The 27,968-nt window shown below is 40.0% G+C and overlaps 1 protein-coding gene across 4 annotated transcripts in view; it reads right to left on the bottom strand.

Moving 5' to 3' along the window:
- Positions 1–27,968, bottom strand: part of STIM2 (stromal interaction molecule 2) — a 175,480-nt gene that overhangs the window by 11,411 nt on the left and 136,101 nt on the right. For 2 of the 4 annotated variants that reach the window (XM_002709383.5, XM_070068117.1), the window contains exons 4-11: positions 22,807–22,918; positions 19,240–19,355; positions 15,510–15,687; positions 14,813–14,990; positions 9,100–9,267; positions 8,818–8,841; positions 8,335–8,435; positions 7,878–8,116 (exon numbers count right to left, since the gene is read on the bottom strand). In XM_002709383.5, coding sequence (XP_002709429.3) covers positions 7,878–8,116; positions 8,335–8,435; positions 8,818–8,841; positions 9,100–9,267; positions 14,813–14,990; positions 15,510–15,687; positions 19,240–19,355; positions 22,807–22,918 — 1,116 coding nt within the window. The remainder of the gene's footprint in view (positions 1–7,877; positions 8,117–8,334; positions 8,436–8,817; positions 8,842–9,099; positions 9,268–14,812; positions 14,991–15,509; positions 15,688–19,239; positions 19,356–22,806; positions 22,919–27,968) is intronic. The other 2 variants (XM_008274823.4, XM_070068118.1) reach the window with 1 other exon arrangement.

Below are 27,968 nucleotides of genomic sequence, written 5' to 3'. Positions count from 1 at the left end.
ACCAGGAGAGTGCTGTGAGAAAACGGGCTGAAGCCTTGGCAGACGAACTCCCAGCAGAGCACTGCCAGAGCCCTCCTCCACGGAGGACTCATCCCTTTCATTAAGTAAGGACCAACTTTGCAAGAGATGGGAAATCCCCAGGCATCCAACTTTTTGCCATCTTTTTATTTCCTAATCTTAAAACAATCTTTAAAGAGTGTTGTAATGTAAAAAAGGAAAAAAAACAAAAACAAAAAGGTTGCATTGACAAGACTACCACCAGTTCCTCAGGAAGACTAAATGGTTGGTGTCATCGCTTACGAAAGTGTCTTGAACTTGATGGAGTTTACATACATTGAAAAGCCTTTGTTAAAAAAAATCTTTTAATTCCATCTTTCCACAGATTTTTTGAGGTCCCCTTGCATATTAAGGAAGAAAAGAGAACTGAAAATTTATGACCTAGTGTTTAAATACTAAAACAAAACGAAACAACAATAACAAAAAGAAGCCCTCCAACGATAAAAAAGAAGTAAAATAGTAGAAATAAATGAATGGGGCCGGTGCTGTGGCACAGTGGGTAAAGACACCGCCTGCAGTGCCAGATGCTGGTTCGAGTACCAGATGCTCCAATTCCAATCCAGTTTCCTGCTGATAGCCTAGGAAATCAGTAGAAGATGGCCCAAGAGCTTGGGCCCTGCACCCACATGGCAGACCAGGAGGAAACACCTGGCTCCTGGCTTCAGATTGGCGCAGCATGCCGGCCGCAGCATGCCATCCTTACGGCCATTTGGGGGGTGAACCAACGGAAGGAAGACCTTTCTCTCTCTCTCTCTCTCTCTCTAACTCTGCCTGTCAAAAAAAATAAATAAATAAGAGTTCACAAGTAAAATAGATAAAATATGCCAGATTAAGGGGAAAAGGAAGCCAACAGAAGTCAGTAATTATTGGGAACAAAAAGATTCAAGGACTTCTTGTTTTGTTTTACTGATGATTTATATGACAGAGAGTTCCCATCAGCTGGTTCACTCCCAAAATGCCTGTAATGGCCCAAAGCCAGGAGCCACAGTTCAATCCATATCTCCCGAGGGGTAGCAGACACACAATCCTTGAGCCATCACTGCTGCCTCCCGCGGTCACCAGCAGGAGGCTGGAATCAGGAGCAAGAGCCAGGAATTGAACCCAGGCACTCAGCTGTGGGACACAGGGATCCCAACCAGTGTTCTAACTATTATGCCAAATGCCTGTGCCTACCTTTACAGCTTTAACTGATTTTAAAAATCAGAAACAATGGTATGAATTACTTTATGCCAGCAATCTGAGAACTCGAATATAAAAGGCAATATTTGAGAAACATACAATTGAACAAATCTATACTTTCAACACCAGAGAAGCTGAATCAGTATTTGAAAAAACTGTCCCCTTCTCTATTGCCAAAATATACACACATACCAGGTTAAACTTACAGGCGCTTTCTTTAAAATAGTGGAAGAACAAACGATCTGCATCTTTTACTGCTCCAGAGCACAGAATAAAACTTTATACCATTTTGGTTGAATATTGCAAAGAGCCTTTTCTAATCGCTATACAGGTATTATTTAGTTTTAATTTTAAAATATTCCCAGAAAGCAGGCTACATCTTTAGAGGAGGAAGCTGTGACTCAGACGGAGTACCACCTACAAGTCATACAACATACAGTGGGGATGGTTTCAACCAAAGTGATCTTATTCCAGAGTGCAATTCTCAATCACCACCTTTGATCTCCTCTCTAAAAGCTTCAAAGAATGGAACAGAAGAATAGGATTACTCTTTCTTTATGATGCTAATATCATCTTGATACCAAAATCAAACAAAGACAGTATTATTATAGGCAAATTATTGGTTAATCCCATGTCTGACTAAAGGTGCAAAAATCTAATTATAAAAATAGTATGTTGGGGCCGGCCCTGTAGCACAGCGGGTTAAAGCCCTGGCCTGAAGAGTCGGCATCCCACATGGTCCTAGATGAGCCTTTTCTGATCCAGCTCTCTGCTATGGCCTGGGGAAGCAGTAGAAGATGGCCCAAGTCTTTGGGTTCCTGTACCCACATGGGAGACCTGGAAGAAGCTCCTGGCTCCTGGCTTCAGATCAGCCCAGCTCCAGCCATTGCGGCCATCTGGGGAGTGAACCAGTGGATGGAAGACCTCTCTCTCTGTCTCTACCTCTCTCTGTAACTCTGCCTTTCAAATAAATAAAATCTTAAAAAAAAATTAGTTTTACTGACATTTAAAAGAATTTATGTAAACAAATTAAAATTCAACAGAGTAAAGAAAAATAAAACTAGTGATACCTAAAATTAGGCAAAAGAGGACCTGGTAAAATTTAACACCCATTGATTTAAAAAATATCTAGCAAGATAGGAATAGGCACAAAATTTCCTTAACTTAAAAGTGATCTCTACCTATAACAGCACACAAAAAAAATCATACTTCACAGTGAAATATTGAAAATATTCTCTTTAAAGTCAGGATCAGCAATCACTATTGGAAGCAGTCACTACTTTTATTCAACATTTTACTGAGGGTCTTAAACAATAAAGAGAGCGGGAAAGACATGAGAACTGGAAAGGAAAATACAACTTATTAACCATACACACAATTTTCACAATGAATTAAAAAATGTGAATTATAATTTTTCATAGCAAGGTAACAGACAGAATTACCCAGAAAAGCTACAAGGTATCTAGAAATTAATCTTCAAAAAGGACATCAATATTCCTATAAAGCTACAGCAACACAGCAGAGTGGAGCCAATGGGACCAGAGAGCCAGAAGCATTTCTGGATCTATGGAGAGCAAGGCATTACCAGTGGGCAGTGATGGGGCAGGAATGTGGCTGGGACAACTGTTTACCCATACATCAAGAGATATATTTAGATTACAACCTCACACTATGAACAAAAATAACTTGCAGGTGGATTAAAGGACTAAAGGATTAAAGAAAAACGTAAAAACTTTTAGAAGAACAAACAGCAATCTATCATCTTCCAAAGAAGCCACAGAAAAACACAAGTCAGAGTCACAAATTTGTCACTCAAGTCAAGAAGAACCACCAACCTCAAATAACCAGAAAACCTGAAGAATCAGCAAGGAACCCCAGAAGGACTCCATGGCAAGGATGCGCAATTCAGATGGTTGGAAATCAGAACAAACGCCAACAGATAAGCACTCATGAAGGAAGCCAAGAGTTAGACACAAGAAGGTGGCACTTGACACCACTCCAGTTGGGGTACAAATTCACTGGTGAGGATCCAGTCACACGGGTACTTTCAGAAACGCTGAGTACAAACACTAACAGAACCGTTCTGGGGGCCGCTTGGCAGTGCCGACTGAGAGGTGCCTTTCCAATGGCCCAGCAATCCATTCTAACTCCTCACAGAGAAACCCACAGTCACGCTCAAGGTCAGACATGCGAGGAGGCCTCTTGCTGTACAGGTTCTATTGGAAAGTAGACAGAACTTATACAGTAGAGAAAGACACAAACAAACTGGGGTCTTTTACTGCAATAAATTGTGCTTAACTCACACTCAACAGTTACATGCATTTAATCTCCATATAAACACACTTTTGAGCAAAAAAAGTTACGAAGTTTAATAACACCTATGTAAAATTTAAGCACACAACAACCACATACATTGCTATGCAGTGAAACTACCACAAGCCTCCAGATGATACACAACTGAGCAGAGGGGGAAGGGAAAGCGAGCTGGCTTAGCTGCATCTGTCCTGATTTACTGTAAGAAAAAGGATGATGTATGTGGCAAAACGTTCAAATCTGTTTAACGGGAAACATATTATTGTCAGTAATTGCAAATACGTGAGTGACTTTATAATAATTTGTTTTTACATAACTTGCTAGTGTGTTCCCACAAAGAAAGCATTTGGTAGATACTAAAACAGGAATAAGACAATAAGGACCATCCATTCTTCTAGCTACAGAGGGCTGGCAGCTGATATTTCCTACATGTTTTCTTTACACATAATTAAACACAGACTACATTATTCTGTGTATTTATTGCTACAGCTTTCTATTTTGCACTTAATACTTAAGGTCACTTATTAGGGTACAAAATTAAAGAGCCCTCATTCTACCCTCGATGTTACTTCCACTACCAAGGGTTTCTTACGAACTAGGTTCAGAAACTATGCTTTAATAATTAAGAATGGTGTACCCCTGAGGTGCCACTAGATGGCGGCAGAGCTCTCAAACTGCAATCTTTGGCAAGAGGTTTTTTTTGTTTTGTTTTGTTTTTTGTTTTTTTGTTTTTTGTTTTTTAAAGATTTATTTATGCATTAGAATGGGAGAGTGGAAGACAAAAAGTCAGAATGATAGAAAAATCTTCCATCCACTTGCTCATTCCCAAATGTGACCAGCTAGGCCAGGCCAGGCCAGGCCAGGCCAGGCGCCAGAACTCCATGCAGTCTCACTTGGATGGCAGGAACCCAAGCACTGGGGCCACCATCTGCTGCCTCCCAGACGCATCAGCAGGAAGCTATAGCTCAGAAGCAGAAGTGGGACGAAAGCTCAGGCACTCTGATACGGGTTGCAGGTGTCCCAAGCAGTGGCAAAACCTGCTGCACCACAACGCCTGCCCCCAGCTTAGGTTATTTTTTACAGATAATAAATAAGAACAGGGGATTTTTGAAACGTCGTATTAAATTTCAAATAAACTGGTATACTTTTTCAAGTATAACACAATTACTTAATTGTCATTACTTAATGACAATTAAGGCTTTAGGTAATTATTTACAGTTAGGGTGCTTTCTTGTACTGTACATGAGGATGCGGCCACCCAACATCCCTACTCAGAAGTGCTTTTTAGGGGCCAGCACTGTGGCATAGTAGGCAAAGTCCCCACCTGCAGTGCCGTCATCCCATATGGGCACTGGTTCAAGTCCCGGCTGTTTCTCTTCTGACCCAGCTCTCTGCTATGGCCTGGGAAAGCAGTGGAAGATGGCCCAAGTGCTTGAGCCGCTGCACCCACGTGGGAGACCCAGAAGAAGCTCCTGGCTCCCAGCTTTGTATTAGTCCAGCTCTGGCCATTCTAGCCATTCAGGGAATGAACCTTCAGATAGAAGACCTTTCTCTCTCTTCCTCTATCTATAACTCCATCTCTCAAATAAATAAATAAATCTTTTTTTTTTCAAAAAAAATAAAAAGTGCTCTTTTTTAAGATTTATCTATTTATTTGAAAGGCATAGTTACAGAGAGGCAGAGGCAGAGAGAGAGAGAAATAGAGAAAGAGAGAGGGAGAGGTCTTCCATCTGAAGGTTCACTCCCCAGATGGCTAAAATGGCTGGAGCTGCGCCAATCTGAAGCAGGAGCCAGGAGCTTCTTCCAGGTCTCCCACATGGGTGCAGGGGCCCAAGCACTTGGGCCACCTGCTTTCCCAGGCCATAGCAGAGAGCTGGATTGGAAGTGGAGCAGCTGGGACTTGAACCAGCGCCCATATGAGATGCTGGCACTGCAGGCTGCAGCTTTACCCTCTACGCCACAATGCCGGCCCTGAAGAGCTTCTTAAAAGCAAAGCACTTAATAAAACTAAATTTAGGGAATACATCTTTATAAGCAATTTTGGTATCAAATAATTTTAGATTTAAATGAGACATTGTGACTTTAGAAAGCTGATTTCTAACCAAAAGCACACACATACTATGAATCAGTGCTGCATTTGGTGAACTTATGGGGGTATAATAAACACAAATGGAAAATATTCAAACAGCAGGGCCAGCCTAGATCTAGGCATAACTTTGAAACCACTATTAGCCTACAAGATGGGTGAGTGAAATGAATGAGGTCGTATACCCTGAGTGCCCGCTGTATTTACAATCTACCCACTCCTCCCACCTCCTTTAAGGGTTAGGTGCTGCCTCACTTTGCTGGCATTATCTGTGCATGTTTAAACCAAAGACTTAAAACCTCAGAAATGATACAAGAACACAATCACTGACTGAGAAATAATTTGCAAATGAAGCTTTGAATTAATAAAATTTTAAAAATTAGAACACTTTCTAAATTATAATTTCAAAAAAGGTGTAACAATTAGACTGAAAAATTCCAAGTGGAAAACAGTCATATATCATGATTTGAGTGTTGTCAAAGGCTCAGATTTCCATGTGAATATTCACATGGAATGCTTAAATTCTATTCCCCAATCTCTGAAACCTTGTTCTAAATATCCTGTTTCCAAAGAAGTCACAAATATCAAAAAAAAAAAATGGATCAGGTAGATAATAAAGATAAAAAAGTTTTAAAAATTATTTCAAATATAAGAAAGAGGGGCTGGTGCTATGGCATAGTGGGTAAAACTGCCGCCTGCAGTGCTGGCCTCTCATATGGGCGCCGGTTCAAGTCCCAGCTGCTCCACTTCTGATCCAGCTCTCTGCTATGGCCTGGGAAAGCAGTAGAGGATGGCCCAACTTCTCGGGCCTCTGCACCTGCATGGGAGACCCAGAAGAAGCTCCTGGCTCCTGGCTTCGTATTGGTGCAGCTCCGGCCGTTGTGGCCATCTGGGGAGTGAACCAGCAGATGGAAGACCTCCCCGCCCCCCTGCATCTCCTTCTCTCTCTGTGTAACTCTGACTTTCAAGTAAATAAATAAATCTTTAAAAAAAATACAAGAAAGACATCACTTTAAACTCAAAATCCAGGGGCCAGCATTGTGGTGCAGTGGGTAAAGCTGCCACCTGTGGTGCTAGTATCCTATATGGCAGCCGATTTGTGTCCCAGTTTCTCCAGTTTCAATCTGGCTTCCTGTTACTGTGCTTGGAAAGCAGCAGAAAACTGCCCAAGTGCTTGGGCCCCTGCCACTTAGTGGAAGACCCAAATGAAGTTATTGGCTCTTGGCATCAGGCCTGGTTGCAGCCATTGGGACGGGAATAAGCAGGTAGAAGATCTATCACTCTCTCTCCCTTTTTCTCTGTAACTCTGCCTTTCAAATAAATAAATAGATCTTTGTGAAAAATAAATTCAAAACCTAATCAACTTTGCAAAAAGTTACAGCTAATATACTCATACAATGTAAAAAAATGTTAAGCACAGAACCAAAGTAACTGATATAATAAAAATTATATATGCAAAAAAAACCTTTGAGAAGAGTTATACTATCTAGCAACAAAAAAAGTATGTTTTCTAAATATAATGTTTAACTTTGTTTAAAGGAAAACTGCTCCGTATTGTATTATTTAAATACATCAGGGCAATATTCTTATACTAAAAAATATAATTGAAATAGTTAAAAAAATATTTAAAACATGCCTACTGGGAATGGCAAAAAAAACTCAGACTGGCCCAAAGCCCACAGTTGGTTAACGGCAGAGCTAGAATTCAAATCCAAGTTTCGAAGATCTTCCTCTAATTTTATTTCCAAAGTAAGTTAAGCTGTCATTTGAAAGATGTTTTCCTTCAATACTCAGTTCTTCATTCACACAATAAGTTGGCATTTATAATGCGCTATCTTTACTGTCGATCATACTTGTATGTGACTCCCCCTGTTTCAATTTAATTATAAGCAGTGTTGTAACAGTTGCTCAAACCAACATTTGTTGATCAATCAGATTAATCAAGTATTGAGGCTTCTTAACACTCTGAGTATGTACTATGTATATGATATATATATATATATATGTCATATATACATATACACAGCAGAGAAAGAATGCATATATACATATATGTACTTTAGAGGGTATTCTCAAACAGTAGGCACTCAATTTTCTAATATTAAAAAGAAAAAAAAAACAGCAAATGAAGGATGAAAAAACTTTTTGCTACGCATTTCAAAATACATGATTTCTACAAGGACAAAGTAGAAAATGACTACTAAAACCTGCACCACCGCACTCTGTTGAACCCAGCACTTACCAGGAAACTGTGACACGATTGGGGGTGTGTCCTCATCTAAGTCATCAACCCCTCCGGCAATCGGATAGGGAGGAATGGAGACTCTGGGCATCACCACCCAGCTGTGATCTGAATAAAGGGAAGAGGTCAGGCTGGGGAGTCCCGAGTTATGGGCTATCTGAAAGCCGCAAATCTTCTCAATCTGCTGCCAGCGAAAGAGCCGTTCCCGCAGACAGGTCGTCAGCTCGGAGAGAGCTTTCCTGGAAAAGCCGAGAGAGGAATCCATGTTGCACTAGGAATCTTTACTAGGGCACTGATAAGAAGCAATTACAAGAACACAAAGGTGGCAATGCATTCATCCAAGAAATCACCCAGCGTCAGAACAGATGTAGGTTTCAGAATTCTACATGATTAAATAATTTAAACGTAAGTGGTCTATCTGTGACTTATATCCACACAGCTAAAATAGGACTCTTACTTTGCCTCCAGGATCTTGTGGTCTACCTCATCGAGGGAGGAGCTGTGTGCAACGTGCAGAGTCCCGAACACGGTGCTTCTCTTCTTCTTGATTTTTTCTGCCTAGAAACCCAAGGGGAGAAAAATAAGACAAGGTCTGAAAGCCAGATTATTTTGGTTTTGAATATATTAATAATCATTAATCTACTGGTGAATTATTAGCCAAGATAGAGCCCTGTTTTCTGAAAAAGAAAACAGATGAGAGAGAAAGCAAGCTTTCCTAAGCCAATCGACAAAACTCAGAACTTTGTTCTGGAGAATTTTTCTTTTATTTTGATGGTTCAGAAAGATCTGGATCTCTAAGTCAGACGAATATTAACTATATCCTACTGCAATGGAGGTGTTAGTGAATGAACTGAGTTGTTTTTTTTTTTTTTTGCTAGAGTTCAGATTAAGTCTTATTTCAGATGATGAGTGTCAACATTAATTTCTAGTAACTACTAACCTGAATCAGATATGAAGCAGCAACCTAGAGGAGAAAAGCTCTGTATAAAACATTTATCATAGTAATATAATAATGATGAACTTTTAGTGACCCTAACTAAGGTCATTCTGGAAGGTATACATGTTTATACATAATTTTACTTTAGTCAATTTCAATTCAATAAATTTCAATTCAAGAAAAGAATCTGGAATAAGAAGTCTTCTCTTCAGATCTCTGTATCTTGGCTGATTAATCCCCCTAGCCTATGAAACAAATTCAGTGAATTCTGAAATGTAAGCTTACCTCATCCTTAGCAATAGCTAACTGCATTTCAGCATTCTGTCTTTTAATATTGTAGTACTGTACTTCCACTTCATGTGTTAACTGAAGCCATTTCTGAAGTGCATCTGGAACAGACCAGCTGCTTCTCAGCTCAAATTCTTTTTCAGCCTTTTTCAGAGCCATACGGACCTAGAAGAAGAAAGGAGGCAGGAAGAAAGGATTTAAAACAATGTTTCCAGTACCCAAACTAAAATAAATTAATAAACAAAAAGGCAATTGTAGTTATGTTCTCTGTAAACATCTTTTTAAAACACTATGTCTAAGAATGATGTATCCCCAACATTAAAACAAAGGCTCGAGATTCAAATGTGTCTTAAACCCCAAGCAAAGTTGTGAAGTCACAGAAGATACAGCAGGCTTCTATGTATCCTAAGGTACGAAGTTTATTCATGTTTTTACATTTTATAATAGGCTCACTGAAAGAAAAAAAAATCCACACATATATACAAACTAAAATTGATTGCACTTTTTCCACAGTGCATTTTGTTCTTTATGAATCAGGATATGAAGAAATGACCAAAAACCAGTGAACAACTCTTCTATTACCTCTAACATTCCCAGAAGATCCTACTACTGTGTAGCTCCTTACTCACACATTCATTTTTTAAAAAGATTTACTTATGTGAAAGGCAGAGTTCAAGAGACAGAAACAGACAGAACCATCCACTGCTGTACTCCCTAAATGTCTGGAACAGGACCTCCATGCAGGTCTCCTACATGGGCGGCAGGGACCCAAGTACTTGAGCCATTACCTGTTGCTTCCCAGGTGCACAAACAGGGAGCTAAATCAGAAGAGGAGCAAACTAGGACTCAAATCAGCAATCATATGGGATGCTAATGTCACAGGTGGCACGCAGCTTAACCTGATGTGCCACCACAACACCGGCCCCTATACCTTCCTTTTTGAAAGTTATTATATCTTTTATCTTTTGCTTTCTATTACGCTTTCTTTATACTAGCTATTTTTACTCACTGTTACAGACACACCTGCCTATTACAGTCTGTTTTACCACTTCTATAAATTCACTGCTTCTAATTGACCAAAAAGTAGACAAGTGGGTATTTATAGAATATGCACCCATTTTGAGAAAACAGATTCTGAGTGAGAATCCATTTGATTTTTCCCTTGAGGAACTGTGCATGGCCTTCAGTGTAAAGATGTCAGAGTATTTCTTCCACTTGCCCTTTGGGGAAATAAACAGAGAAAAACCTGAACTACTGAATCCATGTCGTAGACAGAAATAAATGCCAGGGAGAAAAAACATATCTTAAGAAAAACCTCATTAAGAAAAACGACACAGCAGGAAGAGAAGGCTCATTCTCACAGTGATTGACTTAAAAACAATCAAGAGTCCAAGCTAAAGATGTGTGACACGTGGATATGTGCGCAGTACTTGCAGAATGCAGACCAAGTGCAGAGGAACCCTGGAACACCACAAAGCAGCCTCGGTTGCCTCCAAGCCACCCAAGGTAACTGAAGCTCCGCCCACACAGGAGTGCACAGGGATGTTTGGTCTGAACAAACGCCGCTTGTTTAAACAAACTTCATTGTGTGCCAGAATAAACTAAGAAGGGGACTGTACACAAACCTGGGATACAGAACAAGAACAGCTGTCAGATACCGCAGAAAGAAAAAACTGTGCAGAAAAAACACTGAACTCCATGTGTTTCTCTAAATTCCCAATGAGACAGTACGTAGACAATTCAAAAAGAGAGACACTGTAAGTAAAGGTAAGACTGCACTTACACACTAAAAACAAACCCTAAGTACCACGAGCCTGGCATGATTCGCTGTGCAATGTGCGGGGACACTACATGCACGTGTGTTTCATACATCGGCTGGCTAAGCTGGCTGGCGTCTCGGATAAGCACTCAGGAAAGGAGAATCTGAGAACAGGTCCTATGACCTGCACTAGTGCACAACACCAAAGCGTACGTCAGCAAGACCTTGCTTTCTCTCACAAGATTTTTTTTTTTTTTTGGACAGGCAGAGTTAGAGAGAGAGACAGAGAGAAAGGTCTTCCTTCTGTTGGTTCACCCCCCAAATGGCTGCTACAGCTGGCGCGCTGTGCCGATCCAAAGCCAGGAGCTAGGTGCTTCCTCCTGTTCTTCCATGCGGTTGCAGGGCCCAAGCACTTGGGCCATCCTCCACTGCCTTCCTGGGCCACAGCACAGAGCTGGACTGGAAGAGGAGCAACCGGGACAGAATCTGGTGCCCCAACCAGGACTAGAACCCGGGGTGCTGGTGCCGCAGGCGGAGGATTAGCCAAGTGAGCTGCGGCACCAGCCTCTCTCACAAGATTTAAAGCCATGATTCCTATTTCCAGGGAATTACACAGAGAACCTCAACAAATTCATTCAAGTTATTCTTTTGAATCATCTTTTCCTTAAAGTTATTTCCATAACTATTTCTCCTGATAGCGTTCAAAAGGAACACACTTCATACATATACTATGTATTTTTAAGTATAAATTGAGACTGAACAATTTTCGAGAGACTGTTAAATAATGTCTCAACCTTGTAGAAATTAACCTTCTACTAATTTCAACCATTTAACTGTTAGCTCTGCTATCAATCATATGTTTATCATTTAACCTGACACCCAATCCTTAGTCTGAATTACATTGCTATTTTACAAAGGAATGGACAAGGTGAAGATAAAGTAATTAAGTTTTTTCCAATGATGAATTACTGTTTAAAATATGACAATATTATTTACATAATCTGTATCTTAGAAATAAAACATCAATAAGTAAAAAAATTTAATTTAAAAAATGACATCATTAAAAAATGAACTAGTCTAAGTATCTGAAAATCTGGCTTCCAGACCCAATTTCGTACTATTACCTGTGCTACCTGCAGCAAGTGCCCACCTCCTTGACATTTCATGGAAAATAAGGGCCCTGTGGCTTAACTCCAGGCTTCTTGATATATTTTTTTAAAGAACAACATAATTTATTTGCAGACTATTTAAATCACACAAAAGCCACAAAATGCAAAGCTGTACTTTTAGTTATCCATACGTCTTTGTTTTAGGGGAAAATAACACAATACAAAACATCTACCAGATTTTTCTGCCTTCTAATTTTGAGAAAATAATTATCCCCAGACAAAAATACAGTAATTCTAACTGTGGAAGCATGGGTTATGTAACATTATCTGTAAAATAATTCCCCAGTTAAACTTACAAAGCTTTTAGCAGCAATAGAGGAAAACATAAACTTCAGGATATAATATAAAAATCTTGCCTGTTTTATGTAATAGCTAAGCAACCGAAGACAAGTTAATGGGGATAACATCCATGATTTGCAAGAATTAAAGTTTATAAGCAAACCACTGACTACATACTGCTGGCATAAACCAAGTCCTCCAAAAATTGGATTTTGAGGGTAGGCTTTTTGGCACAGTGAAAAAGATATCTCTTGGGATGCCCACATCGCTCATCAGAGTGCCTGCTTTGTGTCCTGGCTCCACTTCCAATTCCAGCTTCCTACTAATGTACACCCCAGGAGGCAGCAGGTGATCAAGTAGTTGGGTCTCTACCACCCAACATGGGAGATCTGTCCCAAACTCCTGGCTTTAGTCTATCTCAGTTCTGGCTGTTGCAGGCATTTGGAAGTGAACCAAAATATGGAAGATCTCTCTGTGTCCATGTGTCTCTCTAGCTCTCTGCCTTTCAAATAAGACAAAAATAGTCTTTTTCTAAAATTATATTTATTATTAATATAATCATGTTGGACAGAATTTTTCCTGAAATACCTGTTTCTCCCCCTTTAAGCCTTATCTTTCTCTCTCTAAAAGATTTATTTATTTGGAAGAGTTACAGAGAGAGATGGAGAGACAGAGAGACAGAGATCTTCCATCCGCTGGTTCATTCCCCAAGTGGCAACAATGGCCAAGGATGAGCCACGAGCTTCATCCAGGTTTCCCACATGGGTGGCAGAGGTCCAAATACTTGGGCCATCTTCTGCTGCTTTTCCCAGGCCATCAGCAGGAAGCTGAATTGGAAGCATTGCCAAGTGGAGGCTTAACCCACTATGCCACAATGCCAGTCCCTAAGCCATTTTTAACTGACTCAAGATCTCGCTAGGATTATGTCCGTCCAGGTACATTACACTGCAGTGACCCGAGGGTCTACTGTGGTGTGCAGGGGCTCCACATGAAACCTCAGATTAGACTGCTCATGGTCTTGGGTCCTTCTTTTACATCGTGTCCCTCCCTCCCTGGGAGAGAGTCAGCAGCCTCTGTCTCTGTGGAAGAATTCCCCTGCTGCCTTCTGAGTCGCTTTCTGATACTGCAAGGTTCAGAAAAACAGCCAATAGGCTTATTAGCAATACTGGGAACAACCAAGATACAGGCGCCTCAATGGGAACAGGCTAGGAGTTCTCCCAGGACCAAAGCACTTAACACCTACCTTGGACACAATATAATTTCGGCTAGGCCTTCTCTGTCAGCAGTCTGATTCTGTACTAGCTCGGTATAAATACGGTTGTCAGGTGCACAAAACACAACTACAAAATATGTTTAACATTAAAAAATGATCTCCTTACAGGGGAGAAATCCAAAAGACAGATGTCCCGGCTAAGAGGGTAGGAGCAGTTAACTGTGACAAAGAGATGGCTGTGTTCAGTCACACAAATCCTCCCAAAATGACAATCTTGAAAGAAACAGCCAGAGTGTCTCTTATATTTTACCATGTGGTGAAATGAAAACTCATTCATCATATAATTCTTATTTCTTATTTAACAACCAACTGAGAAGGTAACAGTACATAAAACAAAGTAGGAGGCAGCCTTTCTAGGTTCTCAACTCTGCCTTACAATTGGGGTGCTCTCTGTTTTTGAGCCAGGGTTCTAATCCTCACTTGGTTCCTCAGTCTACTTACCCTCACCATTACAGAAAGGGTCAACTGTCGGAAGGAGACACCAGAGGAGCGGTCGGAGCAGCACACGCTCTGACGATGAGGTAAGGGGCTGCAGGGAGAGTGCTTGTGTAGAACCGACTCTCCCCACAGCCTGCAGCAGGATCCCAGCCTCCCATGTCAGACTCTGGCCTCCTCCAGAACTTTAAGGCCCTAAATTTGTGATTATTGAAGCCATTAAGTTCATGATAATATTCTACAGCAAAAATAGGAAACTATTACATCTGCTTATAATTAAATTCTCTCAGAACCTGACCTTCTCTTAAGGACTCAGAAACGCCAGAATGCCTACAATTCTGTCTTAAGCATCTGAACGGGAGAAAACAGACATTGGGTAGGGCCGATTTTAGACTTCAGAATTCTTAGCAAATTACATTCAAAAGTATTTAACGAGATTCAAATGGATTTTTAATAGAGATCCTTTACTGATGCAGAAAGCTCAAAATTATATGCACTTTATTTTACGAGATTACAGCCAGAAACTTAAATGCATTACAAATACTAAATTAAATACCACAGTTTATTCAAGAAAATTAACATGGGATGAAGTAAGATTTCATGAATGAATGAACACGATGGTGATTTTACCTTTCAGTTACTACTTTGCTACTTTGTGAAGTGGACTTGGATGCATGCTAACAATATGAACAAATGATTCTTTTACACAACAGAATTAAATAAGAGACTGTAGCTTGGATCCCCAGAACAGCAATGGAAATACACCTCATGACAAAGCGTTCAACCCGTCAGTACCTGTTCCAGCTCCTGCTCTGCATACTGACGCCGACTCAGCTCACACTCCGCTCCCTCCCTGAGCTCTCTGAGCCTGCAAGCCTCCTCCTTGGCGTAATTGATTTCATCCATCATTTTGCGCTCCAGGTTTTGCTTCTCTACAGCCACATTTCTGTTTTCTTCTTGTGCCTTTTCAAGTCTAGGGAACAACAGCAACAAACGTCCTTCACACACATTTCCATAAGTTCATTTATCACCAAAGAAATTGCACCAAGAATCAGACACATATTTCGGTCAGAACTCATGGTATTTTTTATTAACCCTAGGGTTGGATAATAAAAACATTAGGAAACCTACCATACAGCTATTTTACTTATCTTGGGCTAAAAAGTCACTGAGAGCAGGGAAACACCCTTCCACAAAAAAGACTTCCAAGAAAGTCATAATTATTTAAATCAAGTTAAAAGTAAAATTCAACTATACATTTAACTCTACCTACACTTGACTTACTTCCACTAGAATTCTACCCATTTATTCCCAAGAAATCTGCAATTACAGTGATTCATTGATACTTCTCTAAAAACATGAAATAAGTTGTGCAAAACCCTTCTGATATATGCACTAACCTAAGTATGTTTTAAGCATAGGCCCCTACTCCATTTTTACAAACTGTATTTTCCTACATAAATACCAAGGACTTGCGACTTTGCTCACTTACCTTTCTTGTAAGTCCATTAGACTCTGCTCTGCTGTTTGCAGACTCTCTAAGTCTTTCATCATTTTTGCAACATGTTCTTTTGATGTCTTATTCTGTGTGTAAGCAAACCAGCACCCTCCAACACCAATTACTATAGAAACCGTGAGGATGAAATCCTTCATCCAGTTATGAGGGGGGCCTATGAAGAGAATTACAGTTAAATTAATCTTTGATTATAATAAAACTTGAATATACAGAGGTACGTCTCTTGGTATTTTTAATTATTTCTTAATATTATATTTGTTTTAAAGCACAGAGATACAGACCAACAGAGATTCTCCATCTGCTAGTTCACTCTCCAAATGACTCCAACAGTCAGAGCTGGGCCACACCAAAGCCAGGAGCCATGAACTCTATCCATGTCTCCCAACATGAGTGACAGGGACCCCACTACTTGAGCCATCACCTGCTACCTGCAAATGTGCTCATCAGTAGGAAGCTGGAATCAGTACAGCAGGAAATCAAACCCAGGCACTATTATAAGGGATGCAGGCACTCCAAGCAATATCTAAATATCAAAAAACAAAACAAAACAAAACAAAACAAAACCCTGAATATCTCCTTTCTACATACAAGCTCTAGCTTTTTTGAAGGATTCATTTATTTGAAAGGCAGAGTTACAGGGGGTGGGGGAGTCTTCCATCCACTGGTTCACTCCCCAGATGGCCACAATGGCCGGAGCTGTGCCGATCTGAAGTCAGGAGCTTCTTCCGGATCTCTCACGTGAGTACAGGGGCTCAAGCACTTGGGCCATCTTCTACTGCTTTCCCAGACCATACCAGAGAGCTGGATCCTAAGGGGAGCAGCCAGGTTTCAAACTGGTGCCCATATAGACGCGGGCACTGCAGGCGGCAGCTTTAGTCTTCACACCACAGTGCCGGCCCCTGAACAAGTTTTAAAAGACTAGTGGGGGTTGGCGCCATGGCTCACTTAGTTAATCCTCCGCCTGCGGCACCGGCATCCCATCTGGGCGCCGGTTCTAGTCCCAGTGGCTCCTCTTCCAGTCAAGCTCTCTGCTGTGGCCCAGGAAGGTAATGGAGGATGGCCCAGGTCCTTGGGCCCCTGCACACACATGGGAGACCAGGAAGAAGCACCTGGCTCCTGGCTTCAGGCTGGCGCAGCACCAGCTGTAGCGGCCATCTGGGGAGTGAACCAACGGAAGGAAGACCTTTCTCTGTCTCTCTCACTGTCTATAACTCTACCTGTCAAATAAATTAAAAAAAAAAAAAAAAACTTAAAAAAAAAAAAAAAAGACTAGTGCTTGGGGCCGGTGCTATACTGGGTAAAGCCACTGCCGTGTGCACATTTGATGAGATGAAGAGCTCTACAGAGCCCAGATCACTACGTGGCAGTGCTTGGGTCTGTGTTTGCACTGAGTGTAAGTGGCATGCTCTATGTCACAGACCTGCAGTGTGCCGCATCTCCAGAATGCGCCCCCTCACCAAGCAGCAAAGAGACACAATACAGGAGGCTATCGACTCAAAAGGATAGGTCTTGTGGCTGGCATTGTGGTGTAGTGGGTGAAGCCACCGCCTGTGATGCTGGCATCCCATGCAAGTCTGGCTGCTCCATTTCCCAGCCAGCTCCCTGCCAATGTGCCTGGGAAGGCAGTGGAAGGAGGCCCAAGTTCTTGGGTCCCTGCCACCTGTCACACAAGTGGGAGACCTGGAGGAAGCTCCTGGCTTCGGACCCGCCCAGATCTGGCTGTTGAGGCCATTTTGGAGGTAAACAGCAGATGGAAGATCTCTCCCTCTCGGTCTCTCCCACTCTATGTAACTCTCCCTTTCAAATAAATAAATACATCTTTAACAACAACAACAAAAAAGATTTGTCTTTATATCTGGCTTTAAGTGATTTGGCTCAGGCTGTCTTTCAACCATAACCCTGGTCCTCTGACTCCAGCTGAAATACAATTGCCAGGAATAGCAATAAATAGGACAAGTCCTCAGCTCTGTAACAAGCACCACAAACTGGAAAATAGTTACGTAAAAACACCTTTAACACGCTACTACCTCTGTTCACTTGACACTGTTGGATTTGACATGAATCTGGCCTGGGGGGTATGATTGTTGGGGCACCTTCACGCAAACAGTAACTTTAAGAAAAACACTTTTCAGAAGTAAAGCATCATCAACTTCTTAAATGATTTATTAAAATATCTGTTTGCAACATTCTTTGAGAACTGCTGGAGTTCTTTTCAAGTGACTTGATAATATTTGTATAGTATTTATTTTGGCTTAGAAAGGGATTTATTCCCAGATTAATAAAAATAAATGTTTCTCACAGGGTTGAATACAAAGACAAATCTATACTTTTAATTCCTATTTTTGTCAACCATCCACATGGAAAAAAAATTAATCACAGAAGACAATCCCCTAATGGAGTCAGCTGAGAACTGAGCACAGGGACGGGCTAGCAGGAGATCATCTCTGTGGAATGCTCGGTATTTCAGCAGTGCCCAGCTTCCTCCGGCTTGTGATTTCCACCAATTCTCACAAAGGGGATCCAGCTGCTTGACCAGCTGCTCACTGCCGGAGCCAAATGAGAGCCACCAGCAAAGTCATGGAATCCATTCAAACCCCTAATTTATAATGTATGGAAATCATTTTTCTTGTTTCATTTTGTTGGTCCTTTATGGCTTCTGAAAAATAAAGCATGATTTTTTCTAACATATGTAATTTTCAAATACTTTCAAATTTTTCTGAAATTTGAAAATAAATGAAATAAATGTATACTTTCTCTGTGGGGGAGAAAAGTTTTCCTGTCAAAGGAAGGATAGACAAAGTTTACTTTCTTACAATTATGATATCACACTATTCAAATAACATTCCCACTTTGGGCACCTTCCAGTCTTGCTAGTTTATAAAGCTTAAAGTAAGTCTTTGCTTTTGTCTATGTATCTTTAAAAATAAAAAAAAATAAAAAAAAAAACCTTTCTTTGGGAATTAATGAAATCATTAAGATCTATTACTTTGAGGCTAGCATTATGGCACAGCAGGTAAAGCCACCACCTGGGATGCCAGCATCCCATATGGGCACCAGTTTGTGTCCTGGCTGCTCCACTTGTGATCCAGATCCCTGCTAATGGTCTGAGAAAAACAGCAGAAGATGGTCCACAAGCTTGGGCCCCTGCCACCCATGTAGAAGACCCAGAAGAAACTCCTGGTGCCTGGCTTTGGCCTGGCTCAGCCCTGGCCATTGTGGCAGTCTGGAGAGTGAACCAGCAGATCGAAGATCTCTCTCTTGCTCTGTATCTCTCCCTCTCTGTAATTCTCAAATAAATAAATAAGCCTTTAAAAACAAAAAAACAAAGATGTACTACTTCATATTGTTGGCATTTTTAGATTGCACTGTGTTTAAGGGATTCGTCGGCAACTATCCAGCTAAAATAGCATAAACGCTAAAATTGCTACAGAAATTCAAAGTTTTAAATATAGAAATTCTAAATTACAGCTGATCATTGTTTTAATGTTTACGATAATAACCAGCTTTGAAAATTCACACTCTGTGTTTCAATGACCAAAGATCCCATCCATAAATCTTTTAAAGATAGTATTACATTTCTTTCCTAGCTAATGGATTATTCTTAGGGATCTACTACGTTTAGACTCAACTTTTTTTTTCCTTAAATAAAACAGAGATCATTGGGTTATTCTTTTATACCACGTTCTTGGTGAGAGAGAATACTAACGTGTAAGAGGTCCGAACAAAACCACATCCAGTGCCTTGAGTTGCAGCTTTTGTCTGTGACTCCGGTCACTGATTTTCAATTGGGAGATCATAAATGAAGGCTCATGTACTGCTATCCTGTTGATTTAAAACACACACACACACACACACACACATTAAATACAAATATTGGTAATACAAAATTTAAATATCTGAGCAACAAACTTAATATTTTACATATCAGTGATGATCACTGTAACAGCTCATCCATGTGTGATTTAGTGCTTTATTATGCTTCAAAACCCTTTTAATTCAAACTTAACTACAAGAAAGATTCTTATAAATTGATAACTGCTATATTGATGAGTTTTGTTTTTAAAGGTTACTTTCTGCTGTAACTTACTATAATTTAGAAATTTATAAAGTGGAAAATTAATGAGTATTTTATAATCATTAATTATCAGCGTACCTCTAGCTTTTTACTATCATTTGACACCAAAAAATGGTAAAATTGTAAGTAACTTACTTAATATCAAAGGCAGACTTTAAAAAAAATAGTTCTCAATTTAGATCATGTTGCTTTTCTTTTAAAGCATCTGTAAATTACACCTTTACATTACAATGTTTAAATGGTTTAGAAACTGAATAAGGTGTACTGAAATCCCAAGTGGGAACTAAGAAGCCCCCCAGGTTGGGTGGGTGGGTAAGTAGAGGAGTACTGAATTGGTTTATTAGTAATGAAAACCATATGTAGGGGGTTAAAAGTCACAAGTTAAATAAGAAAAAAAAAATCACTTTGTTTGGGACTGCAAATCCAAGCAACTCAGTACTCAATTGTGACTTCTTAACAACTAAGTATGACCTATCAAGACACAGAGTCTAATTATATAATTAATAACAATAACAATAGAAACAAGCATTACTATATGCTGGGTCCTGTGCCGATGGCTAAATTCATACTCAAGAAAACCCTGTAATATATATATATTATCTCCACTTTACAGGATACTTGTGAGAAGTTCAGTAACTTGCCCAAAGTCAGATAATTAATAAGAGGCAGGCAGGGATCCAGACCCAAATATTTTTTATTTCAAAGACAACTCTAAACCACAACATTTTATCTGGGAAGGTACAGTACCTTTGAGTAGGGAAAAATGAGAACTCCTACGGAGCCTCTGTGAAACTTTAAAGGAAAAACCCTAAATTTCCCTTTACAAAATACCTCCCTTCACCTTCTCCACAGCTGTCTTCCCTCCACACCTGCCTGACACCTTTAACACAAAACTTACCAACTTTTCAAGGTTAAAACTAAGTGTTACCTCTGCACTTCCAAAGCCTAACATGGTACTTGACAAAAACAAAAGCTGTGATCAATGTTTCAACAATAGCTGAATAAATGCATGGGTGGATGTACAAATGAATCAATACCAACACGACCAGTAGACTAAATTTAAAAAAGATAATGAGGGGCCAGTGCTGTGGCATAGCAGGTAAAGCCACTGCCTGCAGTGCTGCTGGTTCAAGTCCTGGATGCTCCACTTCCCATCTGGTTCTCTGCTATGGCCTGGGAAAGCAGTAGAAGATGGCCCTAGTGCTTGAGCCCCTGCACCCATGTGGGAGACCCAGAGGAAGCTCCTGGCTCCTGGCTCCAGATCTGCGCAACTCTGGCCATTGTGGCCACCTAGGGAGTGAATCAGCGGGTGGAAGATTGATCTCTCTCTCTCTCTCTGCCTCTGCCTCTCTGTAGCTCTATCTTTCAAATAAATAAATATGTCTTTCTTTTAAGAAGGAAGGGAGGGAAGGAGGGAGGGAGGGAGACAATGAGATGTAATGAAAATTAAACTGTGATATGAAAATTTATGCAAGTATGAGTCCAGAGATGGAAGTGAATCCTCTCAAGTGTATAAGGATGTCAGGGAAGACACATGTCTGAAATGAATAAGGCCGCATGTGTCAAGTGTTTGAGTATGTGCTGTGGCAATAAAAATTACAAAAGATAGTAAAAGGCTTACAATAACTATCATAGAAAACATAATCCTGTTGTACTTTTGGTTAACTACAGCAGATGTAAAAGTGTTTTAATGTCACAGAAAAGAAACATTATACAGAATGAAAAATCCCTTACTGGAAATGTTGAAAGCAAAGATGTTTCAGGTTTTTTTGCATTTTTGAATATTTGCATATATATATAATGAGATATCTAGACACAAAATTCATTTTGTATTTCTATACACATAGCCTAAAGGTATTTTTATACAATAATTTTAGTACACCTGCATTTTCACTGTAATCTATCACATGACATCAGAAATACAAAAGTTTCTACTTCTGGCATCAGGCTTAGGAAGCATTTTAAATTTCAGATTTTTCTGAGTAGGGATGGACAATTTACAACAGGATTGTTGTAGTAAGCCAATTATGTGGAATGTGTAATACATTTTCCTATATATTCTTATGATCTGGTATCTACTGATAATCTATAAAAAGCTCTGTAAGTTTCACAGTAATGATCGTTACCTGACATTGCTCCTTTAAACTGACTTGTCTAATTGTCATTACCCTAGAAGCAGGGCTTTCTCTTCTACTCAAGAAGACTCCAAAGGGCTCACCTGAAAACTGAACTTCTACATCTTTAATTTTTCTGTGTAAGAGGCTGTTCAGTATTTTAAAAATTAATCTGACAAGTGTAGAAAGTTATCTCCCCAGTTCTTTAGCACTGAAAATTTGGGGCTGCTCTGATAACCTTCACTTACCCAAAAGAAAAAAAGACTATCATATTTACTGACCAAACATGTCAGTTAGCCTTTTTAATTTCCCACTGTTGTTATATAAGGAAACTTCCCAAAAGACAACAAAATAAAAACAGGGGGTTCTCACATCCAGGATAACACATATATACTGGAAACCCCTAATCCCATTTTATTGCTCTGGCCTATTTTGTTTAATTCAAATTATATTTTATTTATTTTTGTCTTTCTAAGTAAAATAAAGACTGTCTTGGCAAACTTGTCTCTCTCTCAGTTATTTTTAGTCTGCGAAATGGGGATGGTACTATATTACATTTTAATCAAGAGACTTAAATGAAATAATATAAAGTACTTCCATGTAACATGCATTTAAAAATGTTGCTGTTTATTAAATTTCAATTTTAATTGAGGTATAATTTATGGCAACTATGATGAAGTTGTTATTGCTGTCATTTAAAAAAATTGATTAAGAAAGATCTTGGCATCAATCCATTCAAATATGTGTCTTCATGAAAATTCATCAGCATCAAATAAATAAGTTTTTCTTAGATCTGCCAGGTGCTCAGAGGTTGACCTTTGACGTTATCTGGAAATGATCTAGTTGACCCATCTTCTAATTCTCTAATTCTACTCTCCTTGGGAATAAAGTTTTTAAAATGGCCTGATTATTTTGACAAGAAAAAACAATTAAACTTGAAAACACATACTTTTAAAAGATGAGAATGAATATATTCATAAAATTTCCTTTGGGCCCTCAACATGGATTGAGCGCTGAAAAATTACATCTAGTATATTAAGTTTATCTGTGAGCAGAAAAATATACTTGAATAATAAAGACCCACCTGGGAAGCGTTGTTCCTTTGACATTATTGTCTCTGAAATTCTTCTCATACTGGGGCAGTTCAACAAATTCTATCAACCACTGAAGTGTATCCTCAAGGGTCCAATTATGAACTGCAAGAGGTACAAGAGGAGGGCATATTTTCAACACACCTGCTCTCTGAGTTTTTGCATATTTATATATATGTACACACATATATATGCATGTGTGCATATATCTATATCTATATATAATAACTTCAGAGAAAACAAAAGTGTCAGACTGCATTTTCAACTCAGTGTTATCAACAGTACTAAAATAGTACACAGTATTCTATGAGAAGCTAAAAACAATGAAAGACATCTTATGACCTTTAAAGCTTTATAGTCTGAAGCAGAAGAGGCAGATCAAAGTAATTGGAACAAATATTGGCAGGATTTGATTTTAAAATAAGCTCTATACAAAGACTGTGCAGGATGAAATACTCCATCATCTCCCTGGCTGTGGAACACTTACCAGATATATAGCTCTTCGCTCTATCCATGGAACACTCTAATACACCTTCTGAGTATCAGGTTCCATTCTAGGCACCGGGTGGAAGGCACTGAACGAGACAGACACTCCTTGCCCTTGCAGAACTTAAATTCCTTTGGGATCAAGATGGGGCGACTTACAACAGAAGGAAGAAGAGGAAGGAAATTTCAGATAGTGACGGGTTGTTAAGGAAGAAAGGAAAGATGTCAGGGTAAGCTTCTCTGAGGAGTTGACATCTGAACTGAGACCAAAAAACTGCAAGGTGCCATATTGTGAAGATCTGGGAGAAAAATCCTCCAATAAGAGGGGAAAGCTACTGCGAAAGAGAGATAACCAGAAAGTCTAAGAGGGGACAGGTCATGAGAGGCTTCCACAAACTCTGGCTATCTCCCCACTTCAGTGACAAGGAGGGGAATAAAATAATCTGTCTTTAAAACATCATTCTAGGGCTGGCTGTGGCACAGCGGGTAAAGCCGCCGCCTGCAGTACCGGCATCCCATATGGGTGCCCATTCGAGTCCCAGCTGCTCCACTTCTGATTCAGCTCTCTGCTATGGCCTGGGAAAGCAGAAGATGGCCCAAGTCCTAGGGCCCCTGCATCCGCATGGGAGACCCAGAAGAAACTCCTGGCTTCGGATCGGCGCAACTCCAGCTGTTGCAACCGATTGGGGAGTGAACCAGCAGGTAGAAGACTTACTTTCTCTCTCTCTCTCTCTTTCTCTCTCTCTCTCTCTCTGCCTCTCCTTCTTTCTCTGTGTAACTCTTTCAAATAAATAATTTTTTTAAATCATTCTTTGATATGGAGAATGCACTATACAGGGTAAGACTGGAAACAGGGACAAAGGAAACCATTCCTTTCCTAACTGTCCAGGCAAAAGAGGTTATAGAAAGAAGTGCAAAAAAAAAAAAAAAAAAAAAAAGTGCATAGGGACTTAGACTCTGGTGGGAAGAGAGAAGACAGTGACAATCAGTCACATGCAGGATATATTCTGGGGATAAGGCTGATAAGATAAGCTGATAAAACGGACAGGGGTTGGTAGCTAGTGGAAAGCCGAAAGCACTAAGAGTGGTGTCATTAACTGAAGTAGGAAAGGATATGGAGAGGAATAGATTTGGGGCGGCAAGTAAGGGCAGGTGATGGCAACCAAGAGCCAGCTTTAGACATGTTATGATTGAAGCATGTGTTAAACACCTAAGTATAGACAATACAGTAGCAGCCAGACGCACAGCCTGAAGCTCAGGGACAGAGATATTAATGGGGAGTCATCAGCATTGAGATGATCTTTAGGCAGAATGAGATCACTCTGAAGAGTGACTATAGCTATTAATAGACTTGAGGAGCTAGGATCTACATTATGAACAAAATCAGATCTAACATCTCTTCTGTTAGCTATTCTGAATTAAGTGCTTAAATGCATTTTCTTCTTCAAATTAAAAAAAAAAACACTAGAGTTGTTTACATGATTATCCACATATTGGAGATTAAAAACTGAGAAATTAATGGGATTAGGGGAGTAAGTGGGAATGAAGTTGAACTCAGTGAAATTAATTACACAACCTGACTCTACATTACTCTAAGAGCAAGAATACTAAATAACAGTGAAGATATAAACAAGCCGTTAAAATACTAGAAGCAATTCAGAGGTTTCTGTGTGTAGAATATGAAGGGCAAAGGCAAGCTTATCCAAAAGAAAGAATGCAAGTATGTTTTAAAAACAAAGAGTTCTATGTTATCTGCATTTAATTGGAGGATCTGGGAAAACAAAGTGCTTATCAATCATACAGGAGGTCAAGCCGAGAAAAGCAAACAAGCAACAAAAGCAGATCTGGGAATCCACAGAAAATCATGAATTCATCTGGCAAGCAAAGCTAGGGTCTCAGTAATGTCCTTTAGAGAAAAAGCCTAAGTTAAGTCAAAAACAATTTTAAAGAAACAATTAATTTTGCTTAAAAACTATGTGTGGTAATTGACGATTTTATATGAAGACAAAGTTTTCCCGGATCTTTTAATGTTCTCTCCTTAAAGCCTGGATACAGCCTGCGGCTGCTGTGTCCATTTGGCCAAACAACTGAGGACATCAGCCAAAAGTTCAAGCCCTCGGTGCTTTCCACTGAATTTAATGCATTCAAAGTAGCCCTTTTCCTCTTGGGTTTCTTCCTATTCAGGATGAACTGCATGGAGAACGGCCCCAGCTTGGCTGCCAAGAAACCCACAGCGCAGCTGCACCTCCCACACCCACACAGAAACCACGCCAAGAAAACAGGATGAGATTCCCTGCCATTCCCCTGACTGCTTAACAGTAACAGCCCCCAATCCAAACACTCTGGTACATCAGAGCAGGACCTCAATCCCAATGACACGGTAGAGAAAGGAAAACTCAAGTGAAAAAGAATACATACTTAAACTGCTCATATCCTCGGATTACTCTACCTAGCAAATAAAAAATGCTAGTGGTTCTGCAGTAGCTTTCTTCACAATGAATCTTTAAAACAACAGTTTCACACAGAACCCATGGTTTACTTTGTAGGAGGTTCACTTTTCCTTTTGCTGTCTGGTTTCTTTGGTGAAGCCAAGTAAATACCTTCACTTCTCATGATCAGCACTTGCGTTTTAAATTACTTTTCTCTGCTCCAAATATTCTGTCTTCAATTCTTAGGACAGATGACACTCTCTCCTTCCTAGGGACCTTGTACCCGCTTTCCTCGAATGAAATCTTTATTCTCTATCCTTTTGCCTGATCTTTACTATTTATTTTATTACACCTCCACGTCTCGGCTAACACTTTAATTCTACAGGGAGACTTTCCAAACATTGTTATATGACCAGAAATCACACTGCGCTTTTTATGTTTAGCATTTAAACAGCTGTTTACCTGTGTGATTATTCTTTCAACATCTGTTTACCTCACTAAGGTATACTGTCTTGCTCACTACTCTGTCCCCAGCAGTATGGTACACAGAAGGAATCAACCACAGTGTCTGCTTCCTTGTTGGATACTGCTGAATAAATGAAGAACATGTTTAAAATTGATAAGCATTGTTGAAATCTATTTTTCACTTCTTTATAAGGGGAATAAAATAAACAAATCAGGATTCTTCTAAATCACAAATCCTTGATTAAAAGAGTCACTCATTTAAAAGCTATCTGGTTCCTTATCACCCACCTGTCCTATGTCTTTTACAAGAGCTCTTGCTAAGCAACACTTCTACCAGAGGGCAGGCAGAGAAGGACATGGTATTCTTTTAAAACACAGAGCTACAGAAATGCCACTTCCTACCTTGTTAAATTATTCTTCCTGCTCGAGGTGGGTCAGTGGTACAGGCTGATGTCTCACAGTGATTTTTAACAATTTATTCCAAGACCAATGAAGAACTCTGGACTGGAAAGAAACCTGATTATATTCCTAAGTGTGCCACTGATTCGTGGTGACAACATAGCTATGGCTCAGCTTCTTCCCATACGTACAAAATAATGCCACTGAGCTAGACAATCTTTAAAATTCATTCAAATTCTGTTTCTAAGATTATTATAAAGCAACAGAGCTAATTGTGTGCAGAAAGCTAAGCTGCCTCTTGCAATGTAGGCATTCCATACTGGAGTGACAGCATCCTGGCCACTCCACTTCTGATCCAGCTCCCTGGCTATGTGCTTGGGAAGGCAGTGGAAGATGGCCCAAGTGCTTGTATTCCTGCTACCCATGTGGGAAACCCAGACGGAGTTCCTGGTTCCTGGTTTTGGCCCAGCCCAGCAGGACCCAGCTGTCATGGCCATTTGGGGAGTGAACCAGTGGATGGAAGATCCCTGTTTCTCCCTCTCTCACTACCACTCTGCTTTTCAAATGAATATACAGCTAAACAAAAACAAAAACAAAACAAAGCTAACGAAATGGTTAGCCAAGAATGGTGAGTTATAGAAAAAACTAAGAACTTTCACAACAGTAATAAAAATTGTTGCTAACATTTAGTATTCATTAAATATCTGGAGTTTGGAAATGTTATTTCAAATAATCACTGCAACCATCTTTTAATGTAGGCACTTTTATCATCGTGTTGAACCTAAAAATTTAAGAAGGATAAGTTCTTAATTTGGTATAACAGATAAGTAAGTGATCAAACCAGGTTTCAGATCAAGCAGGTTTCCAGAGCTGTTGACCACCCTGCAATGGTGCTGCCTCTCTGAGTAAAGGAGTGACCCTGACAGTCAGGTGAGGTGCCTGGGGGAGATGGTTTGTGGTCACACTTGCTGCCACACATGCAGCTTTTGACAGCTCCACACTCTCTTTGTCCCAGCCACCCGGCAGCTTTGCAGGCTCTGCAACTCAGATCAGGAATTCTCCTTCATGAAGTTGTCCCTGTGCACCCATTTCCAGATGTCAGTGGCTCTTCTTTGGGCTCCCTGGCCACCTGGACATATACGTGCCATAGGATTTATCACACACTACAGTGGAAGTGTGCGTGCATTCCTTCCTCCAGATGAAGAACTCCTAGAGGGCAGGACTTCATTTTTACCTGACTCATAGTGACTGTTAATACCAAAACACCACGTTCATTTGACACGGGGCTTTACATTTTACTATACACTTTCACATACATTCTCTTTTAACTCCCATAACCACTCTGAAAGATGGCTAGGCTGGAGTGTTTCATTACA

This window comes from Oryctolagus cuniculus, chromosome 2 (assembly GCF_964237555.1).
Source record: "Oryctolagus cuniculus chromosome 2, mOryCun1.1, whole genome shotgun sequence".
NCBI lineage: Eukaryota > Metazoa > Chordata > Mammalia > Lagomorpha > Leporidae > Oryctolagus > Oryctolagus cuniculus.
The sequence above is the reverse complement of the archived record's forward strand: the minus strand, read 5'-3'. Positions and strand labels throughout refer to the sequence as shown.